Source organism: Podarcis tiliguerta (assembly GCF_965153285.1).
Source record: "Podarcis tiliguerta genome assembly, chromosome: 13".
In the NCBI taxonomy this organism is placed as follows: domain Eukaryota; kingdom Metazoa; phylum Chordata; class Lepidosauria; order Squamata; family Lacertidae; genus Podarcis; species Podarcis tiliguerta.
Window position 1 is genome coordinate 40,260,577 of NC_139546.1, and position 22,060 is coordinate 40,282,636.

At 47.8% G+C, this 22,060-nt stretch overlaps 1 protein-coding gene across 1 annotated transcript in view; it reads right to left on the bottom strand.

Annotated features, from left to right (window-relative positions):
- The window catches only part of LOC310662765 (solute carrier family 12 member 3-like), a 33,440-nt gene extending 11,581 nt beyond the window's left edge, over positions 1–21,859 (bottom strand). Inside the window, exons 1-14 of the mRNA XM_083409854.1 lie at positions 21,570–21,859; positions 14,457–14,767; positions 13,165–13,266; positions 12,351–12,426; positions 9,835–9,930; positions 8,261–8,400; positions 7,453–7,563; positions 7,053–7,164; positions 6,258–6,388; positions 5,336–5,420; positions 3,649–3,812; positions 3,398–3,505; positions 1,695–1,818; positions 487–588 (exon numbers count right to left, since the gene is read on the bottom strand). Of these exons, the coding sequence (XP_083265980.1) occupies positions 487–588; positions 1,695–1,818; positions 3,398–3,505; positions 3,649–3,812; positions 5,336–5,420; positions 6,258–6,388; positions 7,053–7,164; positions 7,453–7,563; positions 8,261–8,400; positions 9,835–9,930; positions 12,351–12,426; positions 13,165–13,266; positions 14,457–14,741 (1,636 nt within the window). The 5' untranslated portion in view covers positions 14,742–14,767; positions 21,570–21,859. The remainder of the gene's footprint in view (positions 1–486; positions 589–1,694; positions 1,819–3,397; positions 3,506–3,648; positions 3,813–5,335; positions 5,421–6,257; positions 6,389–7,052; positions 7,165–7,452; positions 7,564–8,260; positions 8,401–9,834; positions 9,931–12,350; positions 12,427–13,164; positions 13,267–14,456; positions 14,768–21,569) is intronic.
- Positions 21,860–22,060: the final 201 nt, after the last annotated feature.

The following is a 22,060-nucleotide window of genomic DNA, read 5'->3' on the forward strand; positions in this document are numbered from 1 at the left end:
GTTGTTGTTGTTGTTGTTGTTGTTGTTGTTGTTATTAAGGCTAAAAACACACATACCTTACACACTTTTACACCCACCCACTTCTCTTACCCTTGCATACACAAACCTCTTTTCCAGCTTGCTTTCCTCACTCTCAGGAAAGGGGAGGACAGGGAGGAAAAGCAGCAAGCTGTTTAAGCAGGAAGATTCAGGTGGGGAAGGGGAAGGAGAGGCAGTGTGGCCTAAGGAGAGTGCCGTGGCCCAAATCAGGACCTTCCTCTGCCCCTTTCACTTCTCACCCCAGCCTTCCTGGCAGTGGCCCATCTGGGAAAAGCTCGCTGTGAACACAATGCAGACCAACCCATTCCTGCCTGGCACAAGTTGCCCAGGCTGTTGGCTCATTTGTCTTTCCCAGCAGGACATGTTTGCTCTTTCCCGCCTCGCTACCACCCCCACATACACCATTTCTACCTCCCACACGGCCCACCTGCCCACCACCCTCCTTACCTGGGGAGTTGGTGATGGTGGCATGGAAGCAGCTGAAGTTGATGAGGGCATAAGAGCACAAGAAGAAATTGGAGATGACGGGGGCGATGGTGTTCAGATCCGCTGCAGAGGCAAAGAAAGGAAAGGTAAGCAAGGAGGCACTGTATTCTGGCACAGAACAGGGGATGGGGTGGGGTGGGGTGCTCTTGTATGCTCTACTCAAGCAGCTAGCCCTCAACGCTGCTAATTTCATAGAATCATAGCATTGTGAGGGGCCCTGAGGGTCATTCCCGCAATGCAGGAATCTCAGCTAAAGCATCCGCGACAGATGGCCATTCAACCACTGCTTTAACCCCCCCCCCCCCAAGGAAGGAGAGTCCACAACCTCCCGAGGGAGGCCGTTCATGTCTGTGCTATTTGTTTGTTTATTATTATTTTATTTATTACAGTGGTACCTCCGGTTAAGTACTTAATTCGTTCCGGAGGTCCGTTCTTAACCTGAAACTGTTCTTAACCTGAAGCACCACTTTAGCTAATGGGGGCCTCCTGCTGCTGCTGCACTGCTGGAGCATGATTTCTGTTCTCATCCTGAAGCAAAGTTCTTAACCCGAGGTACTATTTCAGGTCTGTAACCTGAAGCGTTTGTAACCTGAAGCATATGTAACCTGAGGTACCACTGTACACCCATTTATTCCTTAACCCCAAACACACAAAAAAGTCACAAAGTGACGACAAAAGCAGCATGACCCCCATAAGGGGAAAAAATCAAGTATTTAAGAAAAACAATGGAGCAAAATCCCTAAAATTATAAAAAGGATTGCTGTACCCCCACCCTACTAAAAAATGAACACCACGAGACATACCAGAAAGCATGCAACAGTTTGGGTACTATGCTAGTTTTAGTTAGTGTGGACCTACTGAAATTAAGACACATGGCTGAGTGAGGTCCATTAATTTCAAGAGCTCCACTCTGTATAAAACTCAGCATAGCTGAATACCACCCTATCATCTCAACAAATGGCCCAAAGCCTGGGAAAACTGGAATGCCTTGGCCTGACACCCAAATGCCAGTGTGGTGTCCTGGCTAGAATATTGGACAATGGCCTGGGAGACCAGGTTTAGAATCTCCACTCAGCCCTGAAGCTCACTGTGTCAATCGCAAAATAATAGCTTTCAGGGGTGGAAATTGCGGGTCTGATAAATAAGGGAGGGGAGGTGGTCTCGCTTACCAATGAGGATGAAGGCAACAGCTATGAGGAAGGTCAGAGCGTAGGCCCTCAGCGGCTCATTGTTCTTTCCATATCCTTTTGCGAAGAAGCCAATGAGGGGGTAGAGATTGTCCTGGCAAAGGCACTGGGGGCAGAGAGAGGAGCACAAATGAGAAGGAAGAAGAAGCAGAAGAGTTTGGATTTGATATCCCGCTTTATCACTACCCTAAGGAGTCTCAAAGTGGCTAACAATCTCCTTTCCCTTCCTCCCCCACAACAAACACTCTGTGAGGTGAGTTGGGCTGAGAAACTTCAGAGAAGTGTGACTGGCCCAAGGTCACCCAGCACTGCGTGTGGAGGAGCGGGGAAGCGAACCTGGTTCACCAGATTACGAGTCCACCACTCTTAACCACTACGCCACACTGGAGGGAGATGTCCAATGGGAGAGATCTTCACAGTTATTTCAAACTCCCGTCAGCAGTGGGTAGTGCCCATTGAGACCGGTAGGCTCCTGCGATCATAGAACTGTAAAACTGTAAGGGTACTCTGAGGGTCATCTAGTCCAACCCCCTGCTATGCAGGATGGAAGGCAGTAAAGCCTATTGAGATTAAAATTTGCACCTCCACAGCTCCCTTTTCGGCATCTGCTAAAAACATTCTTGTTGAGACAAGCCTAAAGGTAAAGGGTAAAGAGACCCCTGACCATGAGGTCCAGTCGTGACCGATTCTGGGGTTGTGGCGCTCATCTCGCTTTATTGGCCGAGGGAGCCAGCGTACAGCTTCCGGGTCATGTAGCCAGCATGACTAAGCCGCTTCTGGCGAACCAGAGCCGCGCACGGAAACGCCGTTTACCTTCCCGCCGGAGCAGTACCTATTTTTTTCCTGGCACTTTGACGTGATTTTGAACTGCTAGGTTGGCAGGAGCAGGGACCGAACAACGGGAGCTCACCCCATCGCGGGGATTCGAACCGCCGACCTTCTGATCGGCAAGTCCCAGGCTCAGTGGTTTAGCCCACAGCACCACCCGTGTCCCTACCCAGACATTCTTGTTGAGACAAGCCTACCCAGACCCTTAGAAAGTTGAAATAACTTTGATCCGTTTCAGTATTTTAACTTTTCTACATTTTAAAGCACTTCTGCAAATTCGATTTTATCGTTTTATCTTTCCATAAATTGCTTTGAGTTTTGTTGTTGTTGTTTTTTACAGTCAAGCAGTATATATTATTTCATGAAACAAACAAACAAACCGTAGGTTTTGCTAGAGAGGATGACAGGCAGGGTCAATTACAGGCAACGCCCCCCCCCCCGCCATATTTAAGTGGAGTTTACGTTCTGAGGCACTACAAGCGCTGGTGAAACACCATCAAGAAAGCTTGCAAAGAGCCCGTTTTTTTGCCTGCCCCTTTCGGTGAGGTTTGCGGGTCATTTCCGGGTTCAGCGCAATGTGCATGTGCGCAGTCGCTCGAAAAGCGTGTAAATGCGGGGGTTTCCTGTAATTTGAGTTCTGTGGGGTTTAGAAGGAAGTTGACTGCCAGGGTCACCTCTGGGGTAATTGTAAGCAAAAAAGACGGGCAAGGCAGGTACGGGCAGACAGGTTGATGGGGCAGTGCCCCATGGGGCCCAGTGGGTCAGCCTCCACAGCCTTCCTTACATCTTGAACTCCAAGTACAGATTGGGTATAACACACACACACACACACACACACACCGCTTTCCCCAAATTACCTGGAAGACCTTGGGGGCAGAGACGAGGCAGGCCAAAGCTGAGGAGAGTGTGGCGGCAAAGATCCCAGCTGTGATGAGGGGGCTGAACGCAGACACCAAGCTCATGGTCTAAGAGACAAGCGAGGCAACGACAAAACCGTATTATGGGAGGGGGAGGAGAACCCCAGTAAACCCAAGATGCGGCTACAAGGCCTCAATCCAGTCCCACAGAGAGCCAAGGGCGGAGAGGCAGGAACACCGGCTTCCCCTACCTGGTAGTCATTGGCCAAACCATATTCACAGGTCCCGGCCACGCTGCACTCGGTGAAATTCCACCCGAATTCGCAGGCCCGGCCAACGCAGTCCCCGCTGGTGAAGTTGGCGGACGCCAGGGTGTCGTTCAGGTTGCCGGAGGCATCGCGGACCATACAGGTGCCTGGCAAGAGGAAAGGCCGCCATTATTTATTTGTTTTAAGGTGAAGGGCTTCTTGTGGTCATGAGAGCCCCATGGGCTGGGCAGGGGAGGGGCAAAGAGAGGAGGTTGAGCAGCTGCTATGGGGCAGGTGACAGGGAGCAGACCGAGCCGTACGGCATGCTGCCAGCGCTCTATGCGATCCCGCTGCCTTCAGGTGCCGTGGGAGACACTATTGCTCTGCCCGTGTCAAAGGATGATTCAGCTGCACGTCTGATCCACTTTAATACATGGAATGGAGGCAGGGAGGCACCAGGTAAAAACATTCCACCTCAGACTATGGCTCCATGCACATGATGCATATGAGGCATAAAAAAAAAAACTTGTTTTGATGAATTGGAAGAGCCGCAAAAAGATTCCATTGAGCACATGGATTGACAATATGGACAGACTAGCTACATACGAACGAATTGCATATCGACGCAAATTAAGAATGGATAAATATGAAGAAATCTGGAAGGAATACTTAAGCGATAAGGTGGACAGTGGTGGGAAGTAGGGGGAGGAGAGGTGGGGAAATATTGTTAAAAAGGTGTAGTATATCAGTACTCAAATCTGAATTGTTAAATTGTGTTATTAGTGTTATTGTGGTTTGTGTTGTATGTGTTTTTTGTGGTTTCTGTTTGCATTGAAAAAATGATTAAATATTTTTTTAAAAAAATAATGTATATAAAGCATGTTCCCTCCACCCCAAAGAATTCTGGGAACTGTAGTTTGCTAAGGGCGCTGGGTCTGTGAAGGGTAAACAATAGTTCCCAGGGTGTTGTATGCCAGAGGTCAGCAACCTTTTTCAGCCATGGGCCGGTTCACCATCCCTCAGACCATGTGGGGGGGCGGGACTATATTTTGAATAATAAAATGAACAAATTCCTATGCCCCACAAATAACCCAGAGAAGCATTTTAAATAAAAGCACACATTCTACTCATGTAAAAACACACTGATTCCTGGACTGTCCGTGGGCTGGACTGAGAAGGCAATTGGGCCACATCTGGCCCACGGGCCTTAGGTTGCCTACCCCTGGTGTATGCAGTGCTATTCTTCTAGAAAAAAGAGGTGCCGGAACTCACCATGAACACCTCCCTTGTTCTCTTATAATGGCAATGGTGCCCATCTGAGAGGTGCCAGAACTGAGTTCCGGCAAGTTCCGGCTGAAAAAAAGCCCCTGGTGTATGTAGTCTTGGATAATTACGTTGCTGTGAAATGTACCACCTGAGATTCCTGTGACAGTGAGTTACTAAAGCACCCTGCTCCTTCCCTGAGGGCAGGGAAGAGGTTTGTTTTGAATATATTTCTAATGAATGATGTGTGTTTTCATAGGAATGAGTCAGCATTGTAAGGCGTTCACGTTTTAAAATAAGTCGCTGGAAGACCAGGCAGCAAACACGGTCTAAATCCATTGTTGTCTTCTGGTTAGGCCCCTCAGGGTCAGCCGAATTGTCTTGGCCCAGCCCTGGCATGCGCCATTCTTGTACACAAGCTCTTTACCTATGGTGGCAGCAATAGCCAGGTACGTCAAGGTTGTCAGGAAGATAGCCATGAGTGTTCCCTGGGGGATGGCCACCGCCGGGTCCTGCGAAGGAAACAGCACAATGAGCAATTGTTTAGCAGGGTTTAGGGCGCGACTGGCCAAGGGCATTTCCACCTCACTGCTCTTCGGAGGCAGAGGTGAGGCAGCAGGTCCTTCTTCACCTGGTTGCCCTTTGGTCCCTCCCCTCCCATAACTGTTGCACCAGCAGCCATTCCACCAGGTGAGACAGCCGGGAACCACTAGGTGTTTGACAACACATCCCTTCACTCCCTTCAGCTGCTGCAACTCCTGCAACTCCCTCCTCTTCGGAGGGAGAGGCAGAGCTAGCAAAAATATATGTACAGTGGTACCTCTGGTTACGTACTTAATTCGTTCTGGAGGTCCGTTCTTAACCTGAAACTGTTCTTAATCTAAAGCACCACTTTAGCTAATGGGGCCTCCTGCTGCCGTTGCACCACCGCTGCATGATTTCTGTTCTCATCCTGAAGCAAAGTTCTTAACCTGAGGTACTATTTCTGGGTTAGTGGAGTCTGTAACCTGAAGCGTATGTAACCCGAGGTACCACTGTATCAGATTCAAACAATTCCTGGGACCCAGCAGACCTGGTGAGGGCCCATGGTTATGCATAGAAACCACCTCACAGGGCATAGCTGTCAACTTTTCCCTTTTCTTGCGAGGAATCCTATTCGGAATAAGGGAATTTCCCTTTAAAAAAGGAAAGCGTTGACAGCTATGTCACAGGGTTGTTGTGACGATGAAATGGGGAGGGGGAGAACCAACCTCACCCCCTTGAGCTGCCCAGATGAGAGGTGGGATATAAATGCAATTCATTATTGACTAAATTAAGCAGAAGCAAAACACAGACCCGGAACAATTTACCTTGAGGTCTCCTGAGATATTGGCACCAGCCAGGATTCCCGTAGCCGAAGGGAAGAAGATGGAGAACATGCCGAAAAAGCTGCCAGATTCGCCTCGCCATTCAGGGCCGATATTGTCCAAGAAGTTATTGGCTTTGGAAAAGGAGGAGAGAAAAGGAAAGGTGATTTACTTAAACGCAATGGGGGGGGCGGGAAGCAGAATGTTCTAGCTTTTAAAAGAGATAATCAAGTTTCTGATTAAAGGTAGTGGTGGTGATGGTGGTGGTGGTGGTGGTGGTGATGATGATGATGATGATGATGATAATAATAATAATAATAATAATACCCCGCCCATCTGGCTGGGTTTCCCCAGCCACTCTGGGCAGCTTCCAACAAACAATTAAAAATAAATTAAAACAGCAATCATTAAAAACTTCCCTAAACAGGGCTGCTTTCAGATGTCTTCTAAATGTCAGATAGTTGTTTATTTCTTTGACATCTGATGGGAGGGCATTCCATAGGGCAGGCGCCACTACCGAGAGGAACGTTTAGCCCAGTAGGCTTCTCCATTTGACCTGCAAGGCTGTCTTGGCCAAGCCAAGGCACACACCTGATGTCAGGTGTGGGGGAGTCAGATAAAGATACAGCTGGGCTGAAAGCAAGGGGAAGCAAGCCCCAGAAGTCCGCTGATCCCCTGTTTTAGGTAGGCTGTTTTAGGATTGTTTTGTCCCAGCAGGGCAAATCTTACAGGATGAATGGTTCTGGGAGGAAGCTGGTTGCCTGGGGCACAACAGATTGTGGAGGACGTAGCCCTTACTTCGATAGCTGAAGTACCCCTTAGACATTTTCTCTGGAGTGGCTGGGATGAAGGTGCCCACAAAATAATTGATGAAGGAGATCATGATGACGAAGAAGAAGACAACTTGAGCCTGGAAAGAGAGGAATTATTAAATGAAGCCACGCTTCCTAGCAAACTTTTTCTTCACCCAACTGGAAGCCAGCCCTATCTGGTCCTGATTCTCAGGGTCTCTTCTTGATTGACACCCTCTCTTCTCTTCTCCACGGGACGAGAATTCTTCTTCTGCTCTTTCTAAAATCAGAGCTGGTGCACACACCCAACTGCCACAGCCCCAGGACTCCTGGCTTCCTGAAACTTTGCGCTCTGTTTTAACTGCACCCCGTTACCCAAATCCAAATATGGTTTCTTTTCCAGTTACCTTGGCCTCCCATTCCATGCCAGCCAGGGCGATGCCCAGGAGAACAGTGATGGTGATCACACCCACGATGCGGATGTCGTTTGTTGGGTCGCTCATCACCCCGTCGAACTCCTGTCGGAGGAGAGTGAAGGTGAGATAGGCCTCAAAGGCAGGTCTGACCTGCTCCCCTGGGACTGCTTTCTCCTCTTTGGGTCCTTGGTTCGTGTCCATCGCTGAGACCACAGGGGAACAGAGCTGCCAGCTCAGGGGCTGAGTGGTGCCCTCTGCCATTGTGGAACCCAGGGTTTCAGGCAAGGGTTAGGGTTAGGGTTAGGACTCCTCTTCCCAGCATAAGCGTCTCCACTAGAATATTCTAATGAGCATGTGCAAATTGGGGGAGGAGACTGCTGCCATGTGACATCACTTTTCTTCCCCATTTTTGCCCCATCCAGGAAATAAACATCTATCTGAGTGTTAGAACACATCTGAATGCAGCCCTGTACAGGGAGGTTTTTTAAAAAAAATGTTTGAAGGTTTTTGTGTTTTGATATGATGTTGGAAGCCACCCAGAGTGCTGGGGCAATCCAGTCAGATGGGCAGCATATAAATTAAAAATAAATATTGTTTTTACTTTTGTTGTTGTTGTCTAAGAAGAGCCTATGCAGTGTTGCCAATTTGGCCAGAAAAAACACCCCACAACCAACACTAGAATAGCCTAGAGCTCAACAGGGCCACCTGATAATTTCTGCAGATCAAACTGTTGCTAAAGAAATGGATGTAGGGGCCAATACATGGGGCAGGATGGCATGGGAGCGCGTGCCACACGTACCACAAGGAGGTCCTTGACAGTTTCGGAGAAGCCCACCACATGCATGCCCACAGCGACGGCGTTGGCAAAGGAGAAGAGAAGGCCGATGGAGCCGCCGAGCTCTGGGCCCAAGCTGCGGGAGATGAGAAAGTAGGTACCCCCTGCGCCAGGAGACAATTCAGATGTTATTTACTCCTCAGGGCTGGCTCTGAAGATGTGCAGCTAGTGTCAAGCAGCTGATTGGTGCTGGGAACACAACTTCAAAGGGGTCAGCTATAACCACCGACCAGCCGATTGGCCGCTACATGGAGTCCCTTAGAAGCCCATTTAGAGCAGATTTTCCCAAACTTGAGTCTCTGGCTGTTTTTGGACTACAACTCCCATCATCCCTAGCTAGCAGGAATAGGCAGGGGTCAGGGATGATGGGAGTTGTAGTCCAAAAACAGCTGGAGACCCAAGTTTGGGAAAGCTTGATTCAGAGGAAGCGATTTGGATTCAAGCCAGTTTCTCCGAAGGAAGTATTTTCCCCAGCAAAGTTGTGTAGCTTAGTGTGGGCCCCATATTTTGAGAGACCCTAGGGGAAGATACCCACATTGGGGCTCCTTTCCTGGGTGGACCCCACCCTACCCCACCCTCACCACTGTCAACACAGCACTCATTTGCTTCCCTCCAAGCCTGGGTTCAATGTGCATCTCTTCCTGGAAGGAAAGAGAAATGCATTTGGAAACTGCTGAGCCTTCTCCTCACTCTTGGAAGCATTCAGACATTCGGAGAGGTCAGGGGAACAGGCAGGAGGGCCGGCAGTGGGCCCCACAGTGAGGCAGGTGTCTGCGAACACTGACTCCTGACTCCAGCCTTGTTGCGGCTCTCTGTGGCAACACCACAGCAACCCACTTTCAGCATGTTCACATATTGTTTCCACACACTTGCCAATTATCGCTCATTCCACCTTTATCAGTGGCCACATTTGCTCCATACAAGCAAAGCTCCATTTTAAACAGTCGTAGGTTTCCTCAAAGAATTCTGGGAGCTGTAGGCTGTTAAGGGTGCTGGCAGTCGTCAGGAGACCCTTATCCCCACCCCCTGAGCTACAGTTCCCAAGTTGCCGGTGAAGAGGGATTGACTGCTGAACCACTCTGGGAATTGTAGCTCTGTGAGGGGAATAGGGGGTCTTCTATTGACTCACAGTATCCTTAACAAAGAATACTTTGGGGGAAGTCACGGCTGCTGAAAGGGGTTTCAAGGTGCTTTAAACCAGGGGTCAGCAAACTTTTTCAGCAGGGGGGCGGTCCACTGTCCCTCAGACCTTGTAGGGGGCCGGACTATATTTTGAAAAAAAAATATGAACGAACTCCTACGCCCCACAAATAACCCAGGGATGTATTTTAAATAAAAGGACACATTCTACTCATGTAAAAACACACTGATTCCCGGACCATCCACAGACCGGATTTAGAAGGCGATTGGGCCAGATCTGGTCCTCAGGCCTTAGTTTGCCTACTCCTGCTTTAAAGGTATGGCACGAATGTGGCCGTTGCCTAGCACAGGGAGGCAAATGGATTGGCTTCCATTTGGCGAAGAGGAAGACGGCTTACCTGCTTTGACCTTGCCGTTGGTGGAGATGGCGGAGATGGAGAGCCCCGTGATGCTGGTCACCACAGAAGACATTATAATGATCAGCCAGGTTAACCCTGGGGAGAGGGAGGAAAAGAGGTAACTGAGTGAGTTAGCAATCCTGTCAGCATCACCAACAGACCCCACCAACACCCACTTTCTGAACCTAATGGTTCAGGCCAGAGGTTTTCAACCAGTGTGCCGTGGCACCCTGGGGTGCCTTGACTGATGGTCAAGGGTGCTGCAGGCAACACTGGCCTCTGTCCCTCTTTCCTTCCCTCCCTCCCCTGATGCCTTCTCACGTCTCTGCCTCCCAAAGGCTTGCACGGCTATTCGTTGCAGCTGTCCTGGCTACAAAGCTCCCTAGGTGAATTGTGCCTCTGGGGCTGGTCAGGGAGGAGGCGCCTCTCTTTGGGGCAGGGGGTGGGGGGGCAGCTCAGAGGACTCCCAAGGAGAGGGGAGGAGAGAGGAGGCTGAGTGAACACACCCCACAAGGGAGGGTGTTCAAAAAAGGGTGAGAGGCTGCCAGCTCTGCAGGCAAGGGGGGACACAACTGGGCTCTTGAGCCCCACAGGGGTGTGGTAGAAAGAAGGCAGTTGGTCAAGGGAGCCGTGGACTCAAAAAACGTTGAAAACCTGTTAGGCACCCCCCCAAAAAGCCCCACAGGCAGTGGGGTGTCAAGGGGACCAGTCGGGCATGAAGAGGCTCGCCGCGATCGCCGGAGCCCCACCGCTGCATCAGCAGCGAGTGGGGTGTGGGGTGTGACAGCGGCTTGAGCCTGCCTGTGGCTCCAGCACAGCTCAGAAACCTGAAACCACGAATTGCCACCTGAAGCAGCAGACTTTCAAGGGAAAAAAGGTATTGTCAACAACAATGGACGTTTCAAAATAAAAATAACTGGATTTAATTTAGATTTGGCAAAGACGGAATCTAAAAAGGAAGTCAACTCCTGTCTTTTGAAGGGAAGAATTTGCAGTACAGTGGTACCTCGGGTTAAGTACTTAATTCGTTCCAGAGGTCCGTTCTTAACCTGAAACTGTTCTTAACCTGAAGCACCACTTTAGCTAATGGGGCCTCCTGCTGCCGCCGTGCCATTGGAGCACGATTTCTGTTCTCATCCTGAAGCAAAGTTCTTAACCCGAGGTACTATTTCTGGGTTAGCAGAGTCTGTAACCTGAAGCTTATGTAACCCCAGGTACCACTGTAAACGACTTGTGAATGGGAAAAAACTTTGGAGACGCATCAGTCTTTAGATACTTTTTAAACTGCACTTTGTTACTTTGTTACTTAATAACACTCTATCTATCTATCTATATATATATATATATATATATATTGGATACAAGAAGAAACTGTTGCTCTTTGTTCTTTGATTTCTTAAAAGGAAGATACAGGAAGTGATTGGAGTACTCTCAGTTTTTATGACTGGGGATGCAGATTTTATGAATGAAAGTACTGAAAGGCTTGGGAAAATTGCAATTAAAAAAAAATAAAATCTAAAAAGGACTCTGGATCTTGCCACGTCCTACTTAATTCGTTCTGGAGGTCTGTTCTTAACCGTTCTTAGCACGATTTCTGTTCTCATCTTGAAGCAAAGTTCTTAACCTGAGGTACTATTTCCGGGTTAGCGGAGTCTGTAACCTGAAGCATATGTAACCCGAGGTACCACTGTAGTCCTGTTGATATTAATGAGCCCCCAAAGCCCAATCTGCACTATATATTTAAAACTGTGTCATGCCACTTTAATCAGCCACGGCTTCCCCCAAAGTGTACTGGGAATTATGGCTTGTTAAGGGTACTGATGGTTGTGAGGAGACTCCCAGTTCCTTGCACAGAGCTACAATTCCAAGTGGCTTAACAGACTGTCTTCACAGAGAAGTGTGGAAATATAGCTCTGGGAAGCTATGAATGTTTAAAGGTAAGCTACTGCTTTAGATGTATAGAGCAGATGGGGGCCTTAGTTAGGTTAATTAACTCCCGTGGGTCTACTCTGAGTAGCACTGGCTACAACTCAAGATTTCACACAAATATTTGAAAATGGTTTCATAAAAAAATATATCAGATTCTAAATAGCTGAAACCCACTTTCATTAATTACTGACGGTTATCCTGGTTGACAGAACAACCTGACAACCTCAACACATTTATATCTCTTATTTCCCATATGGTAGTTCAGCTGGTAGAGCACGAGACTCTTAATCTCAGGGTCATGAGTTCGAGTCCGATTTTGGGCAAAAGATTCCTGCATCACAGTGGGTTGGGCTAGATAGTCCCCAACAACTCTACAATTCTATGGTTCTTTCCTCTTGTCCCCCCCCCCCCACCTTATGCATACATGATGTAAATGTGTTTTCAGACATATACAGGTGTCCACATCAGGAATCAAGGATCAAGCACAAAAGGGTTGTGCAAAACAGTTCACACAAAAACACACCACAAAAAGAGGACAGCCTCTTTTCCTTTTAGTCCCAGCTGTCCGTGGGTGAAAAGACTCTCACCTATCCCGGCTTGTGCAGTTATCCATGGCAAACGAAGGTAAAGGATCACACCCCAGATGTTCAGCATGCACCGGATCTTCAGAAATAGAAGGAGAAAAAAGCTGAGAATCTAATAGCACATCGATACTAGGGATGGAGGAGAAACTCGATTCAGTATGAATGTGAGCAAATTCTCAGCTTCTGGAAGATGCGAAGCAATGCCCCACTATCTTTCAAAATTTGCACTCATTCGAATTTTGCTATGCAGTTCTCCAACCCAACGGTGTTTGCATAACTGGGGAAAGTGTGCATTAAAAGTGAAGACCTTGGTGACAATAACATGCAAAAGTGGATTTATATTGGGGGAAATTGCTTGCGTACATTAGTCCAAACTCCACATCTTAAAGGGGTTGGTTAGGACATTCACACTAAAATGCTGGTGAATTTTCATGAAGGGTTAAAAGAAATAAATCACAAGTTGCTGCAAAATGTGGAGAACTGAATTTAAGATTTGAAAAGTTAGAAACTGAGAGTTCTGGTGCCTCCAGAGGTTCTGGACTACAATTCCCATCAGCACCAGCCAGCACTGCTGCCCTGGCTGAGTGTGAGGGGAGCTGTAATCCCAAAACATCTGGGAGGCACCAGAACAGCAAAGGTTGAATCTATGTTGTATGTCTTACTGGTTGCCTTTTATGTATATATAATTCAGGACCAATTCATTGACTGCTTCTGCTTTGCTTGCATCTTCCCAACATTATTTTATACTCCTGGGACTAGATGGGCACCCTTCTCCTTTCCCTGCAATCCAATTAATCCACTCATTTTTTGACTTTACCATGACGCCGGTCACCCAGCCAAAGCGGACTGGTTCCACTTCCGGTTCGTCGGCTTCCACATCTTTCTCCTCTGCCTCCGTAGCACTGGGATCTCCTTTTGTCTGTGAAAAACAACAATGCAAGGGAATGGGATGAGGGAGTTAACAAGCACACATTGAAATTTAGGGACAAAATAAAACATCCCAAGTTTGGGAAGATGCCAGCGTTCTGTTAATTTTGCATTCGCTTCTTGTGAAGTCTTGCTTGGTGCAATAATAATATAATAATAATTTATTATTTATACCCCGCCCATCTGGCTGGGCTTCCCCGGCCACTCTGGGCGGCTTCCAAAAAAATATTAAAATACTGTAATACATCAAATATTAAAAGCTTCCTTAAACAGGGCTGCCTTCAGATGTCTTCTAAAAGTCTGGTAGTTGTTGTTCTCTTTGACATCTGGTGGGAGAGCGTTCCACAGGGAGGGTGCCACTACCGAGAAGGCCCTCTGCCTGGTTCTCTGTAACTTGGCCAGAATGGACAGAAGGAAAAGAGGATAACTTGGGTCGGTCAGGAGGATGATATTTTAATTGCCTAAGTGGTCATCTGCAGAAATAGAAACCTTTGTCTCCAAGTGAAGAGGCCCATCCTATTGAGTTACACCAAGGGTGAGGAACCTCTGGCATCACAGCCGGCTCAAAACATTTTAGCACCTGAGGCGGACCGCAAAATGGCACACAGCCATGCCTTGCCAGCGAATAAGGGGTGAGTGAAGATCTACACCAGCAACACTAGTGGAGTAAAGATCTACATGGAGACCAAGGGTGGGAAGAGACCAGCAGGGCCTCTATTTTGCCAACAGGCCACCGTAGAGGTGGCTTAGGGGAAGGCTGCTGAGGAGGAAAGAGATCAGGCCTCCAATGATTATGCTAGGCCTGCTTCTGTCACTGCGGCAGCAACAGTGGGCAATGCTTTCCTTGGAGGCCGGATCTGCTGTCCTGTGGATCCTACTGCCCAAGGTGGTTGCCTCACCTTGCCTCATGAGTGGGCCGGCCCCGTGTGGCCCTCCAGAAGCTGATGGACTCCAACTCCCATCAGCCCCAGCCAGCTTGGCCAATGGCCAGGGGTGATGGGAGTTGTAGTCCAGAAAAATCTGCAGAGCCACAGGTTCCCCTCCTCCATTTAACATGCAGCGAAAGGTCCTTCCTTGCCAGCTGTTTTCAAAAGTGTGCTATTGCACCCAGTGATGTACGTTTTCTGGAAAACTCTGGCAGACGCCACCTTTGGCAGAAAAGCGTCCTCTAACGGGTCTCACCAGATCTGCGTTTCTGAGCATGTCCAGCGAAGGGCGGACCTTCCGCCGCCCAGGAGGTGCTGAAAGGGCGTAGAATTCATAGCGAGGGCAGGCGTCTATCGTGGTCTCGTAATCCGGAGGGTCTGAAAGAGATCCGTTTTCCTCCATCTGCAAAGGTGGCGGGAGCTCCACCGGGCATTTGGGGGCACTCTTGGCTTGGTCCGAGGGGGGTCCATTCTGCTGCTTGCGGATCTTAAACCGCCCCAGGGAAAAGATGGTCTTATATGATGAGTCCTCCTCCTCCATCGTCTAAGCGTGGTCGTTCTTTTCAGCTGTCAGACGAGAAGCACGGGGAAGAAGCAGCAGAGATGACAGAGTTAAAACATGGCACTTAATTGTATACCTCAGACCATTCTTGGGCTCTGAAACATTCTTTTTCATTCACAGGACTCAGCCCAACAATATATGAATTCGCAATAAAGACATGAGTGTCCCTAAGCATATACAGAATGCAACCCCCCCCATCTAAACCAGACATATGAGAAAGGGACTTGGGGGGACGCAAGATTTGGTGGCAGGGTGTTTATTGCACTAAAATAGGGCCTGTAATTTTGCACCTGAGGAATCAGCTGGACACCACAACCTGTACAAATGAATAAAGTGAAGGCGAATACATGTGCAATTTTGGTCCTGCTACTCTTGGAGTGTGAGCGCTATGCAGGATAATGAAGACTCTGACCCCTTGGCTGCTTAAAATGCAACTCAGCAGTCTCTCTCTCCCCCTTGATTCTCTCACACACACCGGCTGGAGGAGGCGAAGAAAGGAAAGGTGTTAAGACAGGGTAAATGGTTACATGGGGAACGGAGAGAGAAACCGCACAGGAGAGATGGACAGACAGAGATGCAGGGACAGGTATGTAGACGTCTCCGCTCCCTTTTTTACCTGCTCCTCCGATGTGTCTCTCCACTCAGCCAGCCTTTGGCAACTTATCTCTCTCCAGGCAGCAGGTTCAACTCCTGTCCCCCTTTGCCTTATAAAGGTCCCAGATAATGCCAGGCCTAGCTTTCCCAAAACTGGACCCAACAGCTCCTGGCTGCCCTGATCCCTCCCATATACCCACCCCTTCTCCAAACAGACAAACTTTCCGAGTGCACAGCAGTGCGGGGGGAGTGGAGAGGGAGATGATTGAAGGCACATCCTGTCCACTCCTTACACATCGACGCATGGCTTAAAAATCCTATTTGCACTGCCTTATCTGCTGCCCCTACAACGTTCTTTCCACTGGGGCCGGTTTGCACAGGGCAATGGAAACTTGAAAAAAGACAATGGGCGACGCGGAGACTGGAGCCACAGGGATCAGCCCAGCTGGGCGCACGCCGGGCCCATGCGCCAAGGGATCCGGCCAATGGGGTCGAGAACACACGTGTCCCAGGTGAGGCGATCGATGTGGCAGGCAGGTTTAATTGGAGCTGCTCAGGGCTGGGGGGGGTTTCTGTTCCATGCTGCGACTGAGCCGCCTGGGTCATGGGTCGCTGACACAACAGTGCAGTCATTTTCAAACTGCATTCTGGGGAAGCCACGAAATGAGCAAGGGGTTGTTACTCCATTAGGAGATCCATCAGGGCAGACAAACTTTTGCAAAAGGCAGCTTTCTCGGCACCCCAGCTGACCTGAGCTGACCTTACAATGCGCTGCCACAAAACAGTCCTGGGTGCCATGATCTGGGAGCTACTTCCTTCTTTGCTGAAACCCTGAGGTCCACCAATCAGTTGCAAAATAGTGTTGAGAGAAGCTGGGGGGGGGGCAATAGCCAGATGCAAAATGGCGGCCCATGGGGGGGGGGAGACCAATTACCTCCTGCACCCCATGAGCCACACATACTGGGATGACTCATATGTACAAGTGCAAAGGTGCTATGTGTCTGGATTTAATTAGAAGGATTTCTGTACAGTGGTACCTCAGGTTACAGACGCTTCAGGTTACAGACTCCGCTAACCCAGAAATAGTACCTCGGGTTAAGAACTTTACCTCAGGATGAGAACAGAAATCATGTGGCAGCAGAGGGAGGCCCCATTAGCTAAAGTGGTAACTCAGGTTAAGAACAGTTTCAGGTTAAGAACAGACCTCCAGAACGAATTAAGTTCTTAACCCGAGGTACCACTGTACTGTAAAAACTCTAAGCAGTATATAATAATGCATCGCTGGGGGTTGGCGTAGATAACCCTCCCAACTCTACATTTCTATGATTCTATGAACGTAAAAGCAGTAAAGCAGAGAGACTATTAAAAAAAAACCACAAGCAGTAAAAATAGTATTATAAAGACAGGGATTTAGCGGTAAGAGGGTCCGATCTTACGCCGCAGGCAAAAAGGATACTGTGCAATAAGACACCTGAAGCAATTGATGCATAAATGCTTCATGTATGACTGACTACCTGCCAGCAACAGGAGAGATTTTTATTGCTGCCTCTGCAAACCGGCAATCTCGTTGATTCTTATCTAGGGTGCACCATCAGTTCACGCAGGGCGACAGCGGGGCCTAGCCGGCCTAGCCAACCCTGTGTGAGAACTCGTTGTGCACCTAAAATATTTCACATGGATTTCACCAAGGCACACAAACACACACACACACACACAGAGAGAGAAACAACAACAACAACAACAACAGCCTGGCCTCCTCCTCCTCCTCCTCATGCCTTTAGCAGCAGTTTGGTATGGAAAAATAATCAAGTGAGGCTTTCCATGGAGATCATCTGCAGAGGAAGCTATTTTGTTTAGAAAGCAGAGCAGGGAGATAGTGAATATTATTATTATTATTATTATTATTATTATTATTATTATAACTCTGGGGTGGGGTGGAGCTAAAAGCACCATGTTACACTGTAAGTCAAAATAGCAAAAACTAACCTCAGCAGGTGACATGATATTTTTCATTTAAAGATGTTTAAAGTAATAAGCTTGTTTGTTTGCTTGCTTGTTTTATACCCTGCCTGCCCTTCCCAAAGAAGCCCAGGGTGGCAAACAAGTGGTAAAGTGATAAAACAATGAAATGTATTAAAAGCAACTTATAAAGGGCTTCTTGAAAGAGGAAGGTCTTCAACAGGCTCCCAAAAAACCCAAAAAACAGAATTTTAACAAAATGTGCCCAAGCACCTGTCAATAAACCCAGCTTCTTTGCACTCATTTCCCAGAACCCTAGGGAAGGCCAGAACAGTCATACTTCTTACTGAGCAGTTGAGAATAATGTAATCCCCATTTTCCTCCATATATCCCTGTAGGTAAGCTGGGCTATAGCCTAATTCTATCTGTATCTGTATCTGTATCTGTAATCTATCTATCTATCTATCTATCTATCTATCTATCTATCTATCTATCTATCATCTATCTATCTATCTATCTATATCTATCTATCTATCTATCTAATAGTGTTAAAATGTAGAGTAGGAGCCTGAAATTACTTCTGGAAGGCGCCCAATTCCTGCAGTGATCTAGTTATCCTCTCAAATATTTGTGTGGGGGAAAGAATGTGGCATGGGGCATCATCCGGGGAGCCAATGCCCCCCAAATTTTAAAGGAGGGGTGCTACACAAAGTACAATCATAGGGCAAGTTGTCTCCATATTCTTTTCAGGGTTGGGGGGGGCAGCTAGGGAAGTTCTTAGAGGTGTACCAATGTCTGTCACTATCACCCCTGCCCATTGGCTTATCCTCTCCTCTGAAGCTCAATCCACACCAAAGAAATGTTTGGAGCTCAGTGGTTCCCACGCAAGAGGTCCCAGGTTCAATTCCCGGCATCCCCAGAAAGGTCTGGGAATGTCCCCTGAAACCAAGTACACAGGGCATTAGCCGCAATCCGTACCTGCCCTGTAGTTTCTTGAGAGATAAATTGCTGCTGGACACGTTTCTCCTCGAATCAGCGTCTACCTGATTGGAAAACTTAAGCCAGGCTCATTTAGCAGTTAAGCTGAGGGATGCACATTCAAGGCAATCTTTGCATGTGTGCAGAGGATTGCTTCATGAACAGGAGTTGGTGGGGTGGGTTGCAGGCAAATCTGACTTGATAAAGAGGGGGGGACAACGACACATGACCTGGCCATATTTTTCAGCCTCTACTGTGTACATACCAGGCCAGTTGAAAGCAATATTTTCAGCAAAACAAGGCAACTCGTTAATCTGAGAGCATTCTCCAGAAGTTATTAATATGTAAAGGATTTGTTTTAGCTCTTGTTTGTATGTTTAAATGAGAACAACAACAACAAAACCCCTAGAGAGCTCGTGTTTTATGTCTCTGTATACATGTTTTCACCCACACTGTTTGCAATGGCCTGCGGCGACAAGCAATGCATATTTACCCATCGAATTAAAATAATTAATACGAGTGCCCTTTTTGGCCTCAAAACTCTTGCTGCTGTTGTGTATCGTAGGCAGCCAGCCAGCCGTCCGACGTGGTCATTTGTTAAGGGCTGGTCCTTGGGATTCTCTCCCATAAAGTTATACAAGGCAGATGGTGGTGTCGGAAAATAGTTTTTATGAGTTGCTCGGCTCTATTATTTGAGCAGCTCTTGGATGCCTGAAAAGGTGGTTCCATGTGCCTTGCCTCTCTTTCTTGGTTTAAGGCTGCCAGTCACCTTATTTTCTGGCAATGCTCCTATAGCATTTGTGTTAGAAAACCAACAGGTGAACCACTCCACTCCCTTGGAGCGGACGGTGTCAGGGAGCCCTCCTGATGGAAGCAGTCAGGGATGATGGGATTTGTAATCCACCAACAATCCTCCCCATATCTAGGTTAAAAGAGTTTAGCGGTGAAGCTCATTCGCTGGCTTTGGCCCAGCTGCTCGCTCTCTGTCTTGGCCTAGCTTACCTCACAGGGTTGTTGTGAAAATAACGTGAGGCTGAGGGAAGACAACAGCCCACCACCTTGAGCTCATTGGAGGAAGGGCAGTATAATCATGTCGCACATAATAAACAGATTGCTCTGTTAAAACTCAATCCATATTCCTTTAATCGAGTGACAGCCCATTTGGGTGGCCATGCCTATGGACTGTATTTTAGGTTTTCCACACTCTCAGGGGAGCTACGTTTTCTGACTTGGCACCAGTTTGGTGGAGGCACGCCTCCCTTTTTTTACATTTGGACATCATAATGGAACAATTATCAGCTTTGCAGGGCATAGAGGGGGATGGGATTATCCTCCGCTCACCTCTGCAGAACAAATTCCTGGTTAAAGGCAGAAGTTGGCAACGCAGCATAAAGCCAAACGTTACATAATATGCAAAGCGGCAATTAGATGACTCTCGTTTTGGAAGATGTACTAGGGGAGATAGTGATGTAATTAAAAGCAGCACTTACACACATAACTACTACCTTACTGAGCGGCATGTTTATTTCTTATCACATGTCTTTGCTACTCTGGGCTGCTTTGAGAGGAAGGGCTGAGTACAGATATAAAAGATCAATGAACAATATAACAATTTTTTGCAAAAAAAAAATCTCCAGGCTCTGAAAAAAATACTAAGGCACAGGTGACCAATTATTTTCTCACCAATTGGCAGCTTCACACAGCAGCAGTGATGCAGGCTGGGATTTTTGTGTGCGTGGTTCTTTATATTTCTGCAGAGAATTTTACGTTTCGTAAGTTCATTAGTAGCAACAAATGGGTGCCCAATACAAATGCAAATAAGAGTTTTACCCAATGCTAGTGCTACTCTGAGTAGGCCCATGGAAGTTAATGGAAATGGCTCTCTATGACTAACATGAATAACTTAGGTTCCTTAATTTCAGTGGGTCTACTCTATAGCCCAATATTAGAGAATCATAGCAGTCTCAAAGCTTTTAGCTTTGTTTACTACATTTGAGGAGAATAGCTTAGTTGGATCAGTGTTTCATTGGTCTTCAGTGGGTGGGTTGAGGACCCACTATTTCAGCCAAATCTGAGGTGGGTTGCTGTAACAGCAGCACTACCACCGAACAAATCTATGGTTTAAAAGACAGACAAGAAATGGGTAAAAATATATATGCATGATTGGGTTAAGTGGGTCTGAAAAGGTTGAAGACAGCTGCTCTAGAGCACCAGAAATTATCCTGAAGCAAATTTCCCTACGTAAGTCCCCTTAATTACCTAGCAACAGGTCAACAATCCAAAAGGAAGGGAAATGATAATGGGTCTGAAAGTATTGCAGGTGTGCAACAGGGACCAGGAACAGGTGGGCCTCTAGATTTGATGGACTCCCTGACCATCAGCTATGCTGGCTGGGACTGATGGGAGATGGACATTCAGAGAAGGAGTTGGAATCCAACAACATATGGAGGGCTACAGGTTCCCCACCTCTGGTACACACAGGAAGAACAGAACACAGGACTCACGCCAAGGCAGACACACAGTCAATGCTCCCAGGACCTCAGCGAAGGGTGACCAGATGTGCGCACGCACGCACACAAGCAATGCAGCTGCGCCTTTAATAGTTGTGTAAAAGAGGGAATTTCAGCAGGTGAAGCTTTCACAACAACCTACACCTGCTTAGGGAGGGGGTCGTTCACGTTCAGCTCACATTTAAAAGCGAACCTACCTATTTCTGAAGCAATGCAAGAAAAGAAAACTATTGGTAGCTGTTCCGATTCAGCAGGTTTTCCCTGCGAAAATTTGGACTAGCTGTATATTTCGAAAGGTGCAATTCTCTGAATTTTGCAATGCAGTTCTCCAACCAAGTAAATGTGTGCAAAATGTCAGTGTGCCTCAAAAGGCATGCATTAGGTGAAAATGACCTTTAAAAATGTGTTATATATGGGGACATTGGTTTGCAGATGTGTGTATATTAGGGAAAACGGCGTGCAATAGTGTCTGTTAGGAGAAATTCACACTAAAATGACTTTTTGTTGTTGTTTGTTAAGCAAACTTATGTGGTGAACTGAAGACTGGAAAAATGAGAAACTGAAAGAAACCAAAATGGACAGCTTTGCCCATCCCTATGTGACCTGCTGAAATTCCCTCTATTTAAAGGGGCAGGTGCCCTGCGGGTTTCCATCGGGCCATGTTGCCTCAGATTGCCATGTACTCTTTGTCAGGTGCCTGCATGACAGGAATATACTCCGCACAGGAATGCAATGGCATGGGAACGAAGAAATAAATAAGGCTCACCTGTTAAATTTCTGCCTGCTGCACAGCATTAAAGTCAAACTCTCAAAGCACTCTTGTAGGTAGAACTGCATCAGTCGCAGTTGGGCGAAAAAAGTGGCGCCTGGAGCGCTTTTCTCCACAGCTGCAAGGCACAGGGACAGGCCTCGGTGACACACCAACCGGGAGGTCAACCCCAAATCCACTCTTCTACTCACTCAAAAGACGCCGCACAGACCACACACTTGACGGCGGTTCACCTCCCTGCAGCGCCGCACGCCAACTCGCAAGTGCAAAGAGAAGCGCACTCCCGACTGATGTGATTCACATCTGATAAACCCACGGGATGAGGCCTAATCCTTGGGGCAGAATCCATGTCCCCGCCCCCTTGCCATGCTCTTGCACACATGCAGCATGTACAAGCCCACGCACCAGCACCGAAACTCCCGCCCCGCCCGAGGCTCTCCTCTTACAACACCCCTTCGGGTTGTCTAGGCCGGAGGAAGCTTGCAGAA